The following is a 17,914-nucleotide window of genomic DNA, read 5'->3' as shown; positions in this document are numbered from 1 at the left end:
TCTCGTAGATGTAGTGGAAGTGAGTTTCAAAGGGTAGGGTGGTAACTGAAAATATCAGTTTTCAAGTACTATCATAGAAAATATGTCTTAAGGAAGGGACGTTTAAGAGAAATTGGTTACTGGGGCACAGTGTTCTTAAAGAACAGAAGGAGATGAGTAATCTGTTGATGAATCCTGGGGTGTGTGAGATTTTTGTTTTGAATGTAAGCATTGGGATTTTATAGGTGATTCTGTGGGAGATTGCTAACCAGTGTGATTTTATTAAGAGGGGTGTAACATGATCAAACTTTTTAGCTTTGTATATTTGTTTGACTGTGGTATTTTCGATGATTTGTAGTCTTCAATGTTCTTTTTGAGTGGTGTAGCAGTGATATCGATATGTCATTTGCTTTTATCTCTCCATTACATCTCTCTCATGGCTGTATTTATTCGCCCAGTTTAAATAGCAATAAAATTTTTCACATTAGTATATAGCCACCATTATTTCAAGTCGAACCTTATTTAAAATGGCCTTGGACACTTTTCACATTCCGTTATTCACACCACTTCCTTATTTAATGGATCATATTGGCACCTCATCTATATTTACCAGGGTCTCTTCCTCCAACTGATCCATTATTTCACTTTGTTTAGCACTTCCAAGCACTTAGATAGTCATTCATTTTATGTAATTTGCACCATGCAAATTTATTTGGCACCAAATGGTTCGAACATTCTTAAGGTATTAGCTCATAGGAATTCTATGAGCATCAGAGCTTTTACTGCCATGGCCAGTGATTAAAAAAAGCCTAACACGGCTTCATAAAAGGGGGAGTGAATTTGTTTAGTCTGTACAATTTCAGTTGTTTCCAAGTTTATTTATCGTATGATATAGCGACCATCAGCATGTATCTGTTCAGTTTACAAATCTAAAAATATAAAATTTAAAAATAAATGGGAAGGGGGTAAAAGCAAATAGAGATGTAGGCATTGACCTGACTAGATATGCGAGGATTTGGATTGGGGGGGTTGATAATTACATTGTATAAATAAAAGTAAAAGGAGGTACAAAGGGAAGGAAAAAACAGCAAGGTAAGCGGGGGTCGCTTCATTTTAAGCGCTTCTCGTGAAAAATAAGTTATGGACTTCTGAGGCAGGCGGGATCTGCTAAAAAAACGGACCATGTCAGGTCCTACAATAGATCATTCCTTAATGTAATTGGCTACCACAATTATGGGTTACTACCTAATTTTAATAAACATTGTTAATAGATTTTTATGTATACTCCTGTATCATCCTTATAATGTGCGGCTTCTTCTACTTTTTGGATCATTTTCTCCTGTGGTCATTTTACCCCTTTGTTGTGATAGTGATTTTTTTTTTTAGGGGGGAGGGGGTTATTTGAAGATGTCCTTTCCTTCTTGGGACAATGTCCTGAGTTTTCCAGAGGATAGATTATAAGCATTATTACAGAACCAACCCCCCCCCCCCCCCCTAGAGGAAGAGGTAGCAGCAACAGAAATTGAGGGATATTGTGCATCTTAGGAATGACATTGTTCGCAAGGAGCTATACTATACTGTATATTGTTAGAGTATTGCCATCATAAGAGGATCCCTAGAGGTCTCAAAATTCAAAAAGGACCTTCAATGTGTATTTGGATTTACCAGGAGTTTTTAAGAAATGGTGTCAGATCTTGCACAAATGCTCCTTAGATCTGATGATCCTCTTAGCAGAGACTGCTAAAAAAGAAGGCAGATGCATCTAGAGAAAAACTTACTCTACAACTGGTTAAACTTAAAAAATAAGATGCAAATTTCAACACAATAACCTAAAAGACTCCTGAAAAATTAAAAAAAAAAAAAGCCATAGGATAAGGAGGCAAGACTTTGTTGTGGATTAGAAACTGGCTATTAGATAAAAACAGAGGAGAGGATTAAATGGCCATTTCTCTCAATGGAGAAAAATGAATAGTGGAGAGTACATCAGGGATCTGTACTGGTACTGATGCTATTTAACATACTTATATATGATCTGGAAATGAGAACAATTAGGTGATTAAATTTACAGAAGACACAAAACTATACAGAGTTGTTAAAATGCATGTGTATTGTAAAACAAAAATGCAGGAAGAACTTAGGAAATCAAAAGGCTCGGCAAACAAATGACAGATGAAACTTAGGGCTCCTTTTATGAAGGCGCGTTAGGGCCTTAACGCGCGGAATAGCACGCGCTAAAATGCCGTGCACGATAGCCGCTACCGCCTCCTCTTGAGCAGGCAGTAGTTTTTCAACCAGCGTGCACTATAGCACGCGCTAATCCGGTGCGTGCGCTAAAAACACTAACGCACCTTCGTAAAAGGTGCCCTTAATGTGGCCAAATAAAATAGTGAATTGCATTCCATGCAGCATATCCTCTATAGCTTGAGATTATCTATAGCTTGTTTTCCCCTGCACCCCAATCTCTGACTAGATACTTCCTTTTGATTCAAACCATCTTGGTTCTCTTCCATTTGCAATTTGTATCCCAGAAAGTACTTTTTCTGTTCTCCTTACATCTCATACACTCATTGTATGTATCTCTTACTTCTTGTTGTAAACATCTCTTACTCTCATTGTATGTAACTTGTTGTAAACCGCTTTGAACTTATGGTATAGCGGTATATAAGAAATAAAATTATTATTATTATTTTCTAAATTATCACTCCTATATGTATATCCAGTTAGAACATACACACATCACAAGCCTCTTTAGTTTCCACCAGGATCCTCAGCGACACCATTCCAGGCTCACAAAGTTCATAGCCTTAATCTTGATGTATCCTTTCTTCACGGATTCTTTTCCTTAAAGTGTGTTTCTTAATTTATATTTCACTTAAATAGACATAAATAAGTTGAAATCGATTTAAATATCTTTCTTTTATTTACTTCTAATAGCTTATAAATTAAATTTTCAAGTGCACTTAGATTTTGATTATGTGGTCATACAGGTAGGGATTATCTTGCCGACAGGTTTCGCCAGAGCTTTCTCAAGGCATAATCCCTTTTAAGTCTCCCGCAAACTTTCTAGACCATTGTAAATAGCACAAAGATGGTCTAGAAAGCTGGCAGGAGACTTAAAAGGAATTATGCCTTGAAAGTCCATTTTCTAGCACGGTTTAGTAAAGGGGCCCTGTAGTAATAATAATAAAAATAATTTTATTTTTTTATATACCGCCTAACCGGAAATGGTTCTAGGCGGTTCACAACAATAAAAATTGATCATACAGCGAAGGATACAATTTAAAATGGAAATACATCAGATAATAAAACATAACAAATGCATAAAATTTTAAAAAGACGACAGAATACAATTAGGATACAAATTTATCAAATAATTGGGTCTTCAATAATTTTCTAAAATCAAGATAGGAGGAAGCTCCTAGCATAATTTTTCCAAACCTACCATTCAATTTAGCAGCCTGAAAAGAGAGAATTCTCAAGAAATCTTTTATAAAAACACAGTTTAATAAAAGGAAATGTAAACAAACTCTACGTGTGGACTTATTTGAGTGGTTCAAAGAAAAACGGGAAAGAAGGCAGCCAGGTGACAAGCCAAGATTGATTTATAAAAAATACATGAAAACTTAAATGAAAACTCTGGCCTCAATCGGCAACCAATGAAGTTTCTGATAATATGGCGTAATATGCTCCCATTTTTTCAAACCAAACATCAATCGAACTGTAGGGAATTGCACTGCATAATCAGTAGGAGATTATGTCTTTGCACCATTTCCTCTTCTAAAGGACTTTCTTGTGAATACATATAGAGAAGTTTGAGGCAATCAAGAGCAAGTACACCAAACAGGTACAGTATCTACAATGTACATCAAATGACATGAGATATAGGAACCTAAACATACACAAGCCTAGAACAAAGGAGAGGCAAGGTTGATATGAAAGAAACATAAAAATTTCTCAAACATAGGAAAAAAACTCTTTTTCAATTGAAAATATGCTCTAGAACAGTGTTTTTCAACTTTTTACACCTATTGACCGGCAGAAATAAAATAATTATTCTGTGGACCGGCATCGGTCCGTAGACCGGCGGTTGAAGAACACTGGGTTAAGTCGTGGGCCAGACCCCACCCATCTCTACCCAGTCCACCCCAGACCCCACCCCCATAATAGTACTAATTGCACCTTGCACGTCCTTTGCCTCATCTGGAAGCCTTCCCTCTGACATTGCAACATCAGAGAGAAGGCTTCCAGTTCAGGCGCAGGATGCCCGTAGGAGTCACTGCCCATGGCTTTGTGCACTGAATCAGTTAGGAAGAGGGAGCTGGCTCAAAGATAATGCCGCATCAATCGCATCTTGGACCGGCAGTTGAAGAACACTGTTTTGGGCCTAATGCATGTGCTGGCCCTGTGGACCGGCAGGAAATTTCTGTGGACCGGCACTGGTCCATGGACCGGTGGTTGAAGAACACTGCTCTAGAACAAGTGGTCACAATATGAGACTCCACAGATTCATGAAAAACATCCAAAAATATTTATTCACAGAAGGTTGGTGGATAAGTGGAAGGGATTCCAGGAAGAAATGACAGAATTAGAAAACAATAAACAATTAAAAAAAAAAAAAAATGAAAGAAAGAAACTTAGGGCTCATTTTACTAATGTGTGCTAGCGTTTTTAACACGTGCTAAAGATTAGCTTGAACTAATGTGCTAAATGAATAATACTAACCCAAGCTCTATGGAGGCATTAGCGTTTAGTGCGTGCAGTATTGTACGCACTAAAACCGCTAGCGCACCTTAGTAACACAGAATCTCAGAGAGAGCGGGAACTCGAAGGCCTTGAGCATGCGCAGATGCTCAAGGCCCAGCAAGAAGGACGGCAGATCTTCGATCACCGGCACCGGCATGTCCTGTGCGTTGGTGCCGGTGCCGGGTGCCAGATGGGGGGGTAAGCGATGTGTTTGGGTGGGTGAATGGGTGCAGGGGGGATGGCACAATGTGGCGGGAGGGGCGACACGAGCGGGGGGATGCCGGATCGCGGGGGGGGGGGGTGGATCACGGGGGGGCCTTCGTGAGCGGGGGGAGCAATGCCGGTTCTCGGGGGGGATATAGCAGTGCCGCTGGCCTCGGGGGGGGGGGGGCATGAATCAAGCAAGTTTCCCTTACTTTCTATGGGGAAACTCGATTTGATATATGAGTAATTTGCTTTGCTTTTGGAACGAATTATGCTCGTAAACCAAGGTTCCACTGTATTTCTAAGCAAATATCTTTAATGGAAGAAATAAATCAGCATAAAACTGATTCTCACACTAGGATAATGAATTGTGCTATTGCGAGATTTTGTGTCTATTCTTCAGAACTTGCAATTGTTCTTTAATGTTTTTCAGGGGCTCCATTTGATACCATGTTGAACATGGCTCTTCCTGTTGCCAATATAATTGTATCCCTTGTACAAGGACACCGTTTTGACTATAATGATCCAGTATTAAAGAGGCTTATACTTATACTTGATAAAGGTGACAGGCTCTTGGGATCTCCAAAGATTTCGGTAACATTTCATTTTCAGATACATTTACTGAAAGCAGCAAGTACATAAAACAAACTGATAAGCACCAATAAAACACTCCTGATATAAAAACATTTTAATAGATATTTATTGGACATGTGGCTGGAAAGCACCTCTCCTCTGGCTTTTCTTATATTCTGCACTCAGTTTTTTCTGCTGTTTCTTTTGTGCACTCCTAAATGACACATATGTACATGTTTGATTTTTATTGAAAAGATACATAGCAAAGTATCATAGGGCAAAGGGCATAACATTAGCATTCACACTCCATCACCTGCAACTGAAAGCTAAACACCATCAATCAGTAATCATACAACTCTATTTTATTGGAATAAATATTTGGTCACAGATTTATTATCGCTTAATATTATCTCTACTTACCATACAATCCGTGTCCAAAACCAACAAACCCCCAATGTATATTTCACATACCCCAGGGAGCTATTCTGTGTTGAAACTAGCTCCCGTTAAGTCTAAACTTATAGCATCCTCCCCAAACATGACCAACGGTGACAGCAGGCCATGCTTCCCCTCTCAGCGGTGTTGCCTACGAGTGTTACGTCTATTTATTTATTAACTGCTAATCTCTGGGCCAAATCCCATTTTCCACCCCACCCAAAGCTGTGACCGCATCCCCCAACTCCAAAAGCTCAACCAAACCCACCCAAGTCCACATAAAACCTGAAATCCCCACCCCAACACTGACACAAAACATATCACCAGCACACACAAGAAGGAGGGAGTGATATTTTTTTCCTGAAGAGACTACTCTACTTTTCCCTTTTCCTTACAGAACTCCCTCCAACCCGCCACAAACATTCAACCAATCACGTGACTGTTCCACCCCCATCACCTTAAAAACCTTCCCAATCCTTTTCTTTCTTACAAGCTCTGTCTATTAACCCTTTCATACCCCCTCTTATAAACTTGTCAATCTTTATTCTACACACAAGAACACAAGAATTGCCGCTGCTGGGTCAGACCAGTGGTCCATCTTGCCCAGCAGTCCACTCACGTATCAGCCCTTAGGTCAAAGACCAGTGCTCTGAATGAGTCCAGGCTCACCTGCATATGTTCCAGTTTAGCAGAAACTTGTCCAACTTTGTCTTAAATCCCTGGAGGGTGTTTTCCCCTATAACAGATTCCGGAAGAGCGTTCCAGTTGTCTACCACTCACTGGGTGAAGAAGAACTTCCTTATGTTTGTACGGAATCTATCTCCTTTAAGCTTTAGGGAGTGCCCTCTCGTTCTCCCTACCTTGGAGAGGGTGAACATTCTGTCTTTATCTACTAAGTCTATTCCCTTCAGTATGTTGAATGTTTCGATCATGTCCCCTCTCAGTCTCCTCTGTTGGAGGGAGAAGAGGCCCAGTTTTTCCAATCTCTCACTGTACGGCAACTCCTCCAGCCTTTTAACCATTTTAGTTGCTCTTCTCTGGACCCTTTCAAGTAGTACCGTGTCCTTCTTCATGTACGGCGACCAGTGCTGGATGCAGTACTTCAGGTGAGGGCACACCATGGCCCAGTACAGCGGCATGATAACCTTCTCCGATCTGTTTGTGATCCCCTTTTTTATCATTCCTAGCATTCTGTTCGTCCTTTTTGCCGCCATTACGCATTGTGCGGACAGCTTCATCGACTTGTCAATCAGAACTCCCAAGTCTCTTTCCTGGGAGGTCTCTCCAAGTACCGCCCCAGATATCCTGTATTTGTGCATGAGATTTGTGTTACCGACATACATCAGTTTACACTTATTCATGTTGAACCTCATTTGCCATGTCGATGCCCATTTCTCGAGCTTGATTATGTCACATTTCAGATCTTCGCAATCCCCATGTGTCTTCACTACTCTGAATAACTTTGTATCGTCCGAAAATTTAATCACCTCACTCGTCGTACCAATGTCCAGATAGTTTAGAAAGATGTTGAAGAGCATAGGTCCAAGCACCGAGCCCTGCGGCACCCCACTGGTGATGCTCTTCCAGTCCGAGTATTGTCCATTTACCCCCACTCTCTGTTTCCTATGCTTCCTTGACATCACCTCATATATTCCCCTCACCATCTGCACCCCCCCCTTACATCCACCCCACCATCTAATTAATCTGAACTAAACTAAACTAAACCTTAAGTTTGTATACCGCATCATCTCCACAGTCGTAGAGCTCGGCACGGTTTACAGGAAATGATATAGAGAAGGAACTCCAATGAGGGTTACAGGACAGTATAGAGAAAGTTTAGAGGGACTTAGTATAACAAACAGGGTGACCTCAGCTCAGCTAATGTTATATCACACCAGATGAATCTGGTGTGATAAATCACAAATTTTAAAAATATATATATTTGTCTTCAAAGAATAGATAGCTGATAAAAATAACATTAGTATTGACAATTAATAACACCTAAGAATAGATTTTTTAAAACTTATTCCCACTACCAATACATGCAGGGGTAACATTCCTTGTATTGTCCTAGTGTATTAGTATAATGATCTTTTATGGAAAAAAATATATTAATTAAACCCCCTTTTATGAAGCCTGTGTCTAGGACTTAGATAATGGAGGCTATTAGATAATACTCATTTCTGGAGGATGCTCCGGATAAATCTCCAGGCCCTCAGGGAAACGCTGCGGGGGGCATCAGTTGTGAGACTCAAAGAGATGTCTCCTTTGAAAGGAGCACAGCTTCATAAGAGCCCCCATCTCCCCTGGGGAGTAATTTGGCTCCCGCTTTTCCCCATCACACCTTCTTTCACTTACACACTCTCTCATATTCTCTGGGGGTTGCTATCTGTCTTATACCCTTTCTCACTGCACGTCTCTCACTCTCTCAATCTCTCTCTCTCTAGTTGTCACTCTCACTCTCTCATTGGCTCTCTCACACTAGTACTCTCCCAGTCTCTCTTACTGTCACTGTCACTCTCTCTCACTCTTTTTTCCACTAACTCCTCTCACTACACCACGAACTCTCCTCTCTATACCAATAACTCCTAACTACACTTTCAAAGAATCATCATTCCATGTGCAGGGCTATATATATAATAATAATAATAATAGCTTTATTTATATCCCGTCATACCTTTCAGTTCAAGAGTAGAGGAGGTTGGAGAGATGCCTGGATCTCTAAAGACAGATGGACAGTGAGAGAGAGAAAGGGAGACTTGTTGCCAATAGGAGTGAAAGAGATAGGAAGAAAAGTTGGACTAATGGAGGGACAGAGAGAGATGGTTGGGAAAGGTAATGAGGCCTGGAGGAGAGGAAATGTTCAGGAGACAGAAAGTATTGGGCTCATGGAGAAAAAGAGAGCGTGAGAGATGGATGATGAGGGAAGAAAGGAAGGAAGGTAAAATGTTACATTCAGGGGGGAGAGGGCAGAGTGTAAAAAGTTGAACTCAAGGAGGGAGAGTGAGAGATGTTGGTTGTGGGAGGGAATGAGGACTGGAGGAGATGAAACTTGCAGGAGTCAGAGAGAAAGAGATGGACTGGTGAAAAGGAGGGAGAAATGTATGTGGTAGTAGAGGGAGTGGGAGAGATGCACCACGGATGTCTCTCTCTCTCTCTCTCTCTCTCTCTTTCCCCACTCCCTTTGCAGCAAGGGAGGGAATGAGAGAAAGACAGATGACAGTGAGAGAGAGAGAGGGAGACATGTTACCAATGGGGATAGAGGAGAGAGAAAGAAAAGTTGGACTCATGGTTGGAGAAGGGAATGAGGTCCGGAGGAGAGGAAGCATGCAGGAGGCAGAAAGAAAGAAATATTGGATGCACAGTCAGAAGGAAGTGCACTCAGAGACTCATGGAATCACCAGACAGCAAAGGTAGGAAAAATGATTTTATTTTCAATTTAGTGATTGAAATGTGTCAGGTTTGAGAATTTATATCTGCTGTTTATATTTGAGGTGGCATTACATATTTTAGTCATCTGCCTTGACCTCTTTGAAAAAAAATTGAATATAAATGATAATTAACATTTTCTCTGCATACAGTGTGTTTTTTTAAATTTTGTGGTTACCATTATGGTTTAAGATTATATTGTATGTATGAAAAATGGTTGGAAGAAATTGCATTACAATTAGTACTACTGTGTTTCCTGAAAATAACATACCCCAAAAATACGCCCTAGAATGATTTTTGGGGGTAGGTCTTCATATAAGTCCTACCCCAAAAATAAGCCCTAGTTGAAGCGCTTATTTTGGGGGTAGGGGAAAGCAAAATAAAAGTCCACTGCTGGTACCGGGATCTTCCTAAATGCCGCAGCAGATCCTTCCATCTCTCCCTCCCCACACCAACCGCAAGACCAACATACCATTACATACTTCCAAAAGGCAGCGTTGCGGTAGCAATCTAAATGGGCTGCTTTGGGCCTTCTCACATCGGGGTGTTCCTCTGCCGCATCACTGATGATGTCATCAGCAATGTGGCAGAGGAGCACCCCAATGTGGGAAGGCCTGAAGCAGCCCGTTTAGATTGCTGCAGCAACACTGTATGTCGGTCTCACAGTCAGCGTGAGGAGGAAGAGCTGGAAGGGTCGACGGGGGTTCAGTTGCGCAGAAGGAGGACAGAGAGATGCTGTGGGTTTGTGATTGGGCAGTTTCCCCGAAAATAAGACCTAGTGTGTTTTTGGGGCCCAAAAATAATATGACTGTGTCTTATTTTTGGGGAAACACAGTATTATTATGGGTGTGGTGTTTGAGGCAGAGCCTGGGTGGGTCTTGGTCATAGCCAGGACAGGTCTGAGGTGGGGCCTGGTCAGGTCTGGGGTGGGGCCTGGGTGGGTCTGGGGCGGAGCTTGGGCAGGGTACTCGGATGATATTTGTTAGACTTAGGAGGTATTTGGCTTGAAAAAAGTGAAAAACACTGCTATAGAAAATGGCCTTCCACCTACTTCTGCTTATTATGCAATATCAATTTTTTCTTCTGCTTTGATTGGCATAGCTGTTCAACATATTCCCAATACTTGGATTCCTTAATGGAAGTCTCAAAGCCATACGGAACATTGTAACAGAAGTGAATGATTATATAAAATTCACATTACTGGAGTGTCATAAACAACTGGATATAAATGATCAGAGATGCTTCATTGATGCCTTTCTTTCCAGGCAAAAAGAGGTAAAGCAATTAACTATTTTTCAACTTTACATATAATATGTATAATAAATTGTTGAAATGTGTTTGCTTTACATCCTTCATTATATTTAGATAGGTCCTTCAAGAAGAAAGATAGAAAACAGAGAGTAGGGTTGAAAGAGAGAAAACTGAGGTTAGGGTTAAATGGTCAATATTCTCAATGGAGAAGAGTATATTTTGGGGTTTCTTAGGAGTCTGTGCTGGGGCTGCTGCTTTTTAACATAGTTGTTAAATCACAAGAGGACCTTATACAACTGGGAAACTAGACATCAAAATGGCAGATGACGTTTAATGCGAGCAAGTACAAGGTGATGCATTTGGGAAAGAGGAACCTGAACTATAGCCACATTATGCAAGGTTCCACTTTGGAGTGACCTACCAAAGGATCTAGGTGTCATTGTTGTGGATACATTAAAAGCCTCTGCTCAGTGTGCGGTGGCAGCAGCTTAGAAAGCAAATAAAATGTTAGAAATTCATTTGATTTTCTATACCGTTCTCCCCAGGGAACTCAGAATGGTTTACATGAAAATGTATTCAGATAATCAAGCATGTTTCCCTGTCTGACCCAGTGGACTCACATCTATCTAATGTACCTGGAGCAATGGGGGGGATTAAAAGCCGGATTATGTAAACGACGCCCAAGTTGGTGGCAACCAATCACCTGTCAATCATTCCAGGGCGCATCAGAACCCGTTGAACCCCTGCATTAAAAGCTAAGTCTGGTTTGAAGTTGAGCATTTAAAAAGACAAAAAAGTACAGTATTTTAAAAAGATTTTAAAAAGCAAAAAAAGTGAGAGAGTATCATACTTAAACATACTACAGGGACCAGTGCAATGATTGAGAATTGAGCCGTATCAGTAGTGGGCTAAAATTTTGCTTCACCCAGCGTTCTTATAAGCTGAGCACTGAGAAGTGTTAGAAGGTGTGTGTTACAATCACCTGTGTGAACATTAGTTCATATCTGTTTGCAGTTTAGTGCACTTGGGGCAATTAATTATTCCTGAATAATCATTCCAGGGCACCAGTTACAGAATCGCGCCAAGATAGGCAGCCGAAATGTAGGACCAAAAAACCCAGGCCTACATTTCAGCCGCTTACCTTGGCTGCTAGATCACAGCAGCCGATCATGGCAGGGGGATTTCCCCCCCCCCCCCCATCAGCTAAGCGGCAGGTACTCCCTAAAGCTGTGATTCTGCACCCAGGTTTTGGCATCGGTTATAGAATTGCAGCTTTGTGAGTCTCTGTTGCTCAGCTGATGGGGGAATTCCGCTGCCATGATCAGCTGAGAGCGGCTGCGACAGGAATCCCCAGACCCCACTGCAAGTCAGTCATCAGGAGGGATCGGGCACCCTCCTGCTGGCACTCCCCCTTAACATCCCCAGCAGGAGGGATGCCCAATTCCTCCTGCCACCAACCCTCACTAACATCCCCGGCATATTACCCAAATTTTGTTAACCTATAGTATAATAATTGCAATATATATTTTTGGAAATTTACTTCTGCAATCTTAATATTTTGCACAATACAAGGGAATGTGCATCACTTTTTTTCTTTCTCCAGTCATGCACTGTGGCTTCTTGGGAGAACATTGGGGAGGGGGGCATGGAAATAATGTGGGGGCTGTAGAGGAATGCATCGGAAAAGAAAGTGTAGAACAGGTTTTCTTAACTTATGGTATGCGTACCCTATGGGGTATGTGGGCCGCTCATTTGAGGTACACAGCCTGGCTGCCAATTCCCGACTGACCATAGAGGTGGCGTCCACTGCCGCAGCGACTGCTGCCACCGCCGCCACCACCACTTGCGATCCTGCCCTGATATCTGACCTTGCGTTCCTGTTCCTGCACCTGTTTACTGTTTCTACACTGGCATGCTCTGATTTGCTGTGCCGCCCTGCCCCTTGGACGCACTCTTCTATGTAAGTGGCTGGCCCATAAGTTTTTTCTCTGTACGTCAGAGTTGACGTCGGAGGGAGGCTTGTGGGCCATCCATGTGCAGCATTTGGGTAGCTGCTTGTGCCGTGCCGTACCATCCAGTCCATTGCGGGGAGTGCTGCAGTGCTGGGGACTAAGGAGCAGTTCAAAGAGGAGCAGTTCAACAAGTAAGGGGGACAAATGCTGGAAGGCAGGGAGGGGGAGAAGGATGAGATTGTTTATTGAGTTTTGGTATGGTGTTGGAGAGGGAACAGAGGGGATGCAAGGTGGGGGTATATCGGACATAGTGATGGAGGGAGAAAAGTGGCATGGTGCTTGAGTGGGGTGATAGGAATGGGTATGGGGCTGGTGGGCAGTGGTGAAAAATGCTGCACATGATTTGGGGGATGAGAGAGGGAGAAATGTTGGATGTGGCAGTAGAGGGGGTGGAAGAGATGCATCCTGTATGTCTAATTAGCCCCCCTTTTTTAATAAGGAGTTTCAATGGATCATTTTGTGCTATGAGAAAGTTCCTCTGCTGCCTGAGAAGGCTCTCAGAGCAATGAGCAACTTGAAGGGTCAGATGAGCTATCTTCATCCAGAGCAACAAAAAGCTGGGATCATGAGCATTTAAATGTGTCACTGCCACCAAAAATGAGAAAATATGATGAAATGTATTTATCATATGGATTTGCCTCAAACCAGAGCATTTCTCCATTACCTCTGTGGTGAAACATTATCAAACCATTCAATGAAGCCTTCTTTATTGAAGAGACACCTCCAGTGCTCCCTCTAAGCGGGCGGGTGTTGTGAGCAAACTTTTTTCGCTGTGCGCTAAAAGCCAGCAAGTTATGAGCCAACTCGCCCGATTCTCCTCTAGCCGCCCTGCCATCTGCCGTACGCCGTGCGCTGTGACGAGAAACTTGTGCGCAGCGATGTAATATTTTGTGCGCCAGCGCACGCCAGCGCAGCTTAGCGGGAACACTGGACACCTCTCCACTAAACATCCTGAAGTACAGAACAAATCAGTCCATTTCTTTAAGAGAAAATGGGAAAGCATGACAAAGGCAAGTACTGCTATGAAGTCTTATTCCACAACATCTAGCCAGGCTTTCCAAGCATCCTTTGAAATTGTACACATGGTGGCAAAAGTAAAGATATCTCATGTATCACAAAAATTGGGAGTTATTACTTGTATTGCTGGATAATATATTCAGATATTATCTAAAATCTCAGCTTTATTAGTTTTCTTTGTTAAAAACTATGCAAAAATTAAATATTTATAAATTAGTAAAGTGTTCAGTCCATATAACCAGTAGTGCAATGATAACATGCTACAGTTGTTAATCTGGGGCCATCAAAGACTTTACTGCCCCTTTACCAACCTCCTACCAGATAATAAAAGATGTATATAAACAACTTATCTGTAGTCTCTCCTTAGGTTGGATTTCGGTCATAACCACAGGATAAATTGTGAAGGTGAACTTGTGCCAAAAGTGCTATAGTGCTGTAAACATGACTCCTTAAGATTTCATCTACCCCCGACTCGAGTTTCGAGATTGTCTTCGTCAGGAAGGGTACTAGGAGCATAAAAGCATTACAGAATCTTAAATTACTATTAAATCTTAAGTCTTAAAAACACATGTTATCTACTCTAATAATTTAACTCAATCACTTGTTACTAACACTCAAAATTTAGAATCAAATATCATACAATAAATAAACAATTCTTCTTCGTAATAACGGCAAAAGTAAAGAAGCATCACACCATCACTGAAAGTCTCATCATTCCAGCTGCAATTAGAATAGCAGAAATGATGTTTGGAAAACCAGAAGCTCACAAAATTAAAAAAAATTCCACACTCTGATGATACCATCAGCAGAAGAGTTGATGACATGAGAAAAAAATATAGTTTGCTCTACAGATAGATGAATCTACAGATATCTCAAATTGTGCCCAGTTAATTATATTTGTCTAGTACATTAATGATGAAGGTGAGGAAGGGACTACTGAAGAAATATGTGGTTGTAAAGAACTGGATACAACAATAGGTAATGACATCTTTACACATTTTAGAAAATGGATTTTCCTGGTTATGGTGTGTGTCTGTGTGCACAGATGGAGCAGCGTCAATGGTGGGCCGAAAGAGCAGCCTTATTGCATGACTTAGGGCCTTACATCCTTCCATTAAGTGGAATAACTGTATTATTCATCGTCTAGCACTTGCATCAAAATGACTCAGCAGAGATTTAAATGATATTCTTGATGTTGCTGTGAAAACTGTCAACTTTATAAAGGCAAGAGCTTTAAATTCACATCTTTTCCGGGCACTATGCCGTGACATTGGAGCTGATCATATCACAGTTCTGCTTCACACAGAAGTTCGCTGGTTATCAGGTGGATGGCTTCTGAATCGTCTCTTTGAGTTCAGGAATGAAGTGATGGCTTTCCTAAGTGATGTGAAAAGTGAACTGTTAAGTAATTTTGCAGATGAACAGTAGATTTGCATACTTGCTTATCTTAGTGACATGTTTGACAAAATCAATGATCTGAACCTACAACCGCAGGAGTTTTGCACAAATATTTTCATATTGCAAGATAAGGTAACAGCTTTCAAGAAAAAAGTGAAGTTTTGGAAAACCAGGGCTTTATTTGGAAACTTCAATTCTTTTCCACAGCTCACAGAATTCTGTGAAAAAAACAACCTCTCTTTGACTGATAGTGTTAAAAACAGAATTAGTGAGCACTTGACAAATCTGGAGTTAAATTTTGAACATTATTTTCCAAGTACTGATGAAAGAGAAGATATGCAGGAACTTTGGATTCTGAATCTTTTTGATAGCCATGCTATTGAAGCAGCAGAGATTCCAGATGAAGCAAAAGAAACATTGAACTTTCTTTTGACAGTACACTGAAAACAGTGCAAAATGAGGGCCTGAGAAATATTGCAGCATTGTGGCAGATGCAGAAAAGGGAATATCCACAGCTAAGAAAAATGGCTCTTACAGAACTTCTCCCTTGTGCTTCTACATACTTATGTGAAACCAGCTTCTCTCATTTAACAGCTCTCAAATCTATAATAAGAAACCGTTTGTGTCCAGAAAGTGTCCTGATTGTAGGAATCAGTACATTGAAACCAAGATTCAAAATGCTTATTTCATCCAAACAAGCCCAAGTGCTTTGTGCTGCTTGTGCTTGCCATTATAATCGTGCTTGCTAAAATTGGTTGATATTAAGCCCGGCCCCCCGACTCGAGTTTCGGATCCTTCGTCAGGAGGGGTCCCTGTAAGGCTTACTGCTACTGGGTTACCGTCGAAAGAAGAGCACGACGGTAACCCAGTAGCAGTAAGCCTTACAGGGACCCCTCCTGACGAAGGACCCGAAACTCGAGTCGGGGGGGCCGGGCTTAATATCAACCAATTTTAGCAAGCACGATTATAATGGCAAGCACAAGCAGCACAAAGCACTTTAAGGTTTTAGCACTTTAACCTCACCGCAGCTGGAGATAAAGGAGATAGAGGCCAAGCCTACTGAAGTTTCTTTCAAGATAAGTGAAATCTATCTCATTATAAGCATACACAATAAAATCTATTGTATTGAATTATGAAAGAGGCTGGCAAAGGGACAAAAGAAGCGTTATGATGGTCCCAAATATACTCCAGTTCGGCGAGATCGTTGAATTCATGGGTATTGGTCTGAACACTTTATAATTATAGTAATTATTATTATATTTAAATCATATAGTAGAAATAGAGCTGTGATAAAAGTAAAAAGTGAGCAAAAGATTTAAACATGAAAGTAAAATTTGTAGACAAGATCAAAGCAAGGAAACTGCGCTGCTCCTTGTGATCCTGGGCAAGTCACTTAATCCTCCATAGCCCCAGGTATGTTAGATAGATTGTGAGCCCACCGGGACAGATAGAGAAAATGCTTGAGTACCTGATTGTAAAACCACTTAGATAACCTTGATAGGCGGTATATAAAATCCTAATAAAACTTAAAATTGATAAACTCAAGAAAAGGAAATTAAGGATATTAAAGTTGACTTACAAAATTTAAAAAATTAAACTTTGAATTCTTCCAAGAAGTGAAACTTTCTAAACAAATTACAGAAACACTTGTGAGAGATAACATTAATTTAAGGAGAAAATTGGAGTCTTTAGAAAATTTATCTCATAATAATAATTTAATACTAATTAATTTCCCTAGCATAGCAGCAGTAACTTCTAGAGATATGTTGAAATGCTATATGAAGGAGATATTGGAAATTTCTGAGGAATTGCTACCGCCAATTACCCAAGTGTATTATTTACCAATAAAAAGGGAAGAAAAGTTAAAGGAAGAAGATGGTCAATGAGTACTTAATATTTCTACAGTTTTGGAACTTTCAGATAGCGAACTTGCAAAGTCGGCAACACTTCTTCTTACAGTTGCTTTAACACCAGACAAGAATTGGCTATTAAGACTTTTCTTCAAAAATAAACAGAAAGACTTTCTAGGGTATAAAATACAAATATATCCAGATCTGTCATGAATTACACAAAAACGTCGATGTGAATTGTTGTTGTTAAAGCCGGGAGTTATTGCTCTTGGGGCGACCTATTTTCTTCGTCACCCATATAAATATGTGATAGTGTATCAATCGCAAAAATATGTTTTCTTTGATCCTAGTCAACTGACAACCTTCCTGTCAGCTGCTCTCCTGAAAAAAGGAGTGGATATTTGAAACACTCATAGATTTTGATTTCCTGTCTGAGCCAACAACCGTTATTTTATCTTCATTTCTAATTCTTTGTTATCTACTCGCTGATTTCTACATTTTGGTTCTATTATTGAGGACTTGAGTTAAAGTTAAGCTATATTAAGTTATCTCGGACTAATAGGTTAGTAGGATATAATTTATATTATACTTTATTTGTTGCTTATCTTTATCTTTCTGTACAAATGTTAACTTGATTGTAATTGAAAATTGATAAATAAATAAATTTAAAAAAGAAAGATTAATATTGCTTCTTTAGAATTTCTTGGGACTATTTTACACCTGAGATTGGATGCCTCAGATGTGGCTTCTTAATGAGCAGGAGGGCAAAAGGCCTCCAGAGACTGATGCAAAGGCTTGAGTTCTTAAAGGGATCTCACCAGTTTTAGTATATCAAAACAGGGGTTGCAAATGTACAGGTGAATTTTATGAAAGACAGCAACAGGGGCAGCCCTACCTATCGTACAATCTAAATATTTTTTAATCATTCCAAATACTTATTTAAAAAAAGTTGATACCACATTGAATAATGACAATATAATTTTCTTTGACAAGAGGGACTATTTGGACTGCCTTGATTGTGTT

The 17,914-nt window shown here is 40.5% G+C and overlaps 1 protein-coding gene across 1 annotated transcript in view; it reads left to right on the top strand.

Moving 5' to 3' along the window:
• LOC117356545 (cytochrome P450 2K1-like) overlaps positions 1-17,914 on the top strand; it is a 98,202-nt gene that overhangs the window by 58,983 nt on the left and 21,305 nt on the right. Inside the window, exons 4-5 of the mRNA XM_033935895.1 lie at positions 5,360-5,520; positions 10,465-10,638. Of these exons, the coding sequence (XP_033791786.1) occupies positions 5,360-5,520; positions 10,465-10,638 (335 nt within the window). The remainder of the gene's footprint in view (positions 1-5,359; positions 5,521-10,464; positions 10,639-17,914) is intronic.

Source organism: Geotrypetes seraphini, chromosome 3, assembly GCF_902459505.1.
Source record: "Geotrypetes seraphini chromosome 3, aGeoSer1.1, whole genome shotgun sequence".
In the NCBI taxonomy this organism is placed as follows: domain Eukaryota; kingdom Metazoa; phylum Chordata; class Amphibia; order Gymnophiona; family Dermophiidae; genus Geotrypetes; species Geotrypetes seraphini.
Note: the sequence above shows the minus strand (reverse complement) of the source record. Positions and strands in the feature narration are given on the sequence as shown.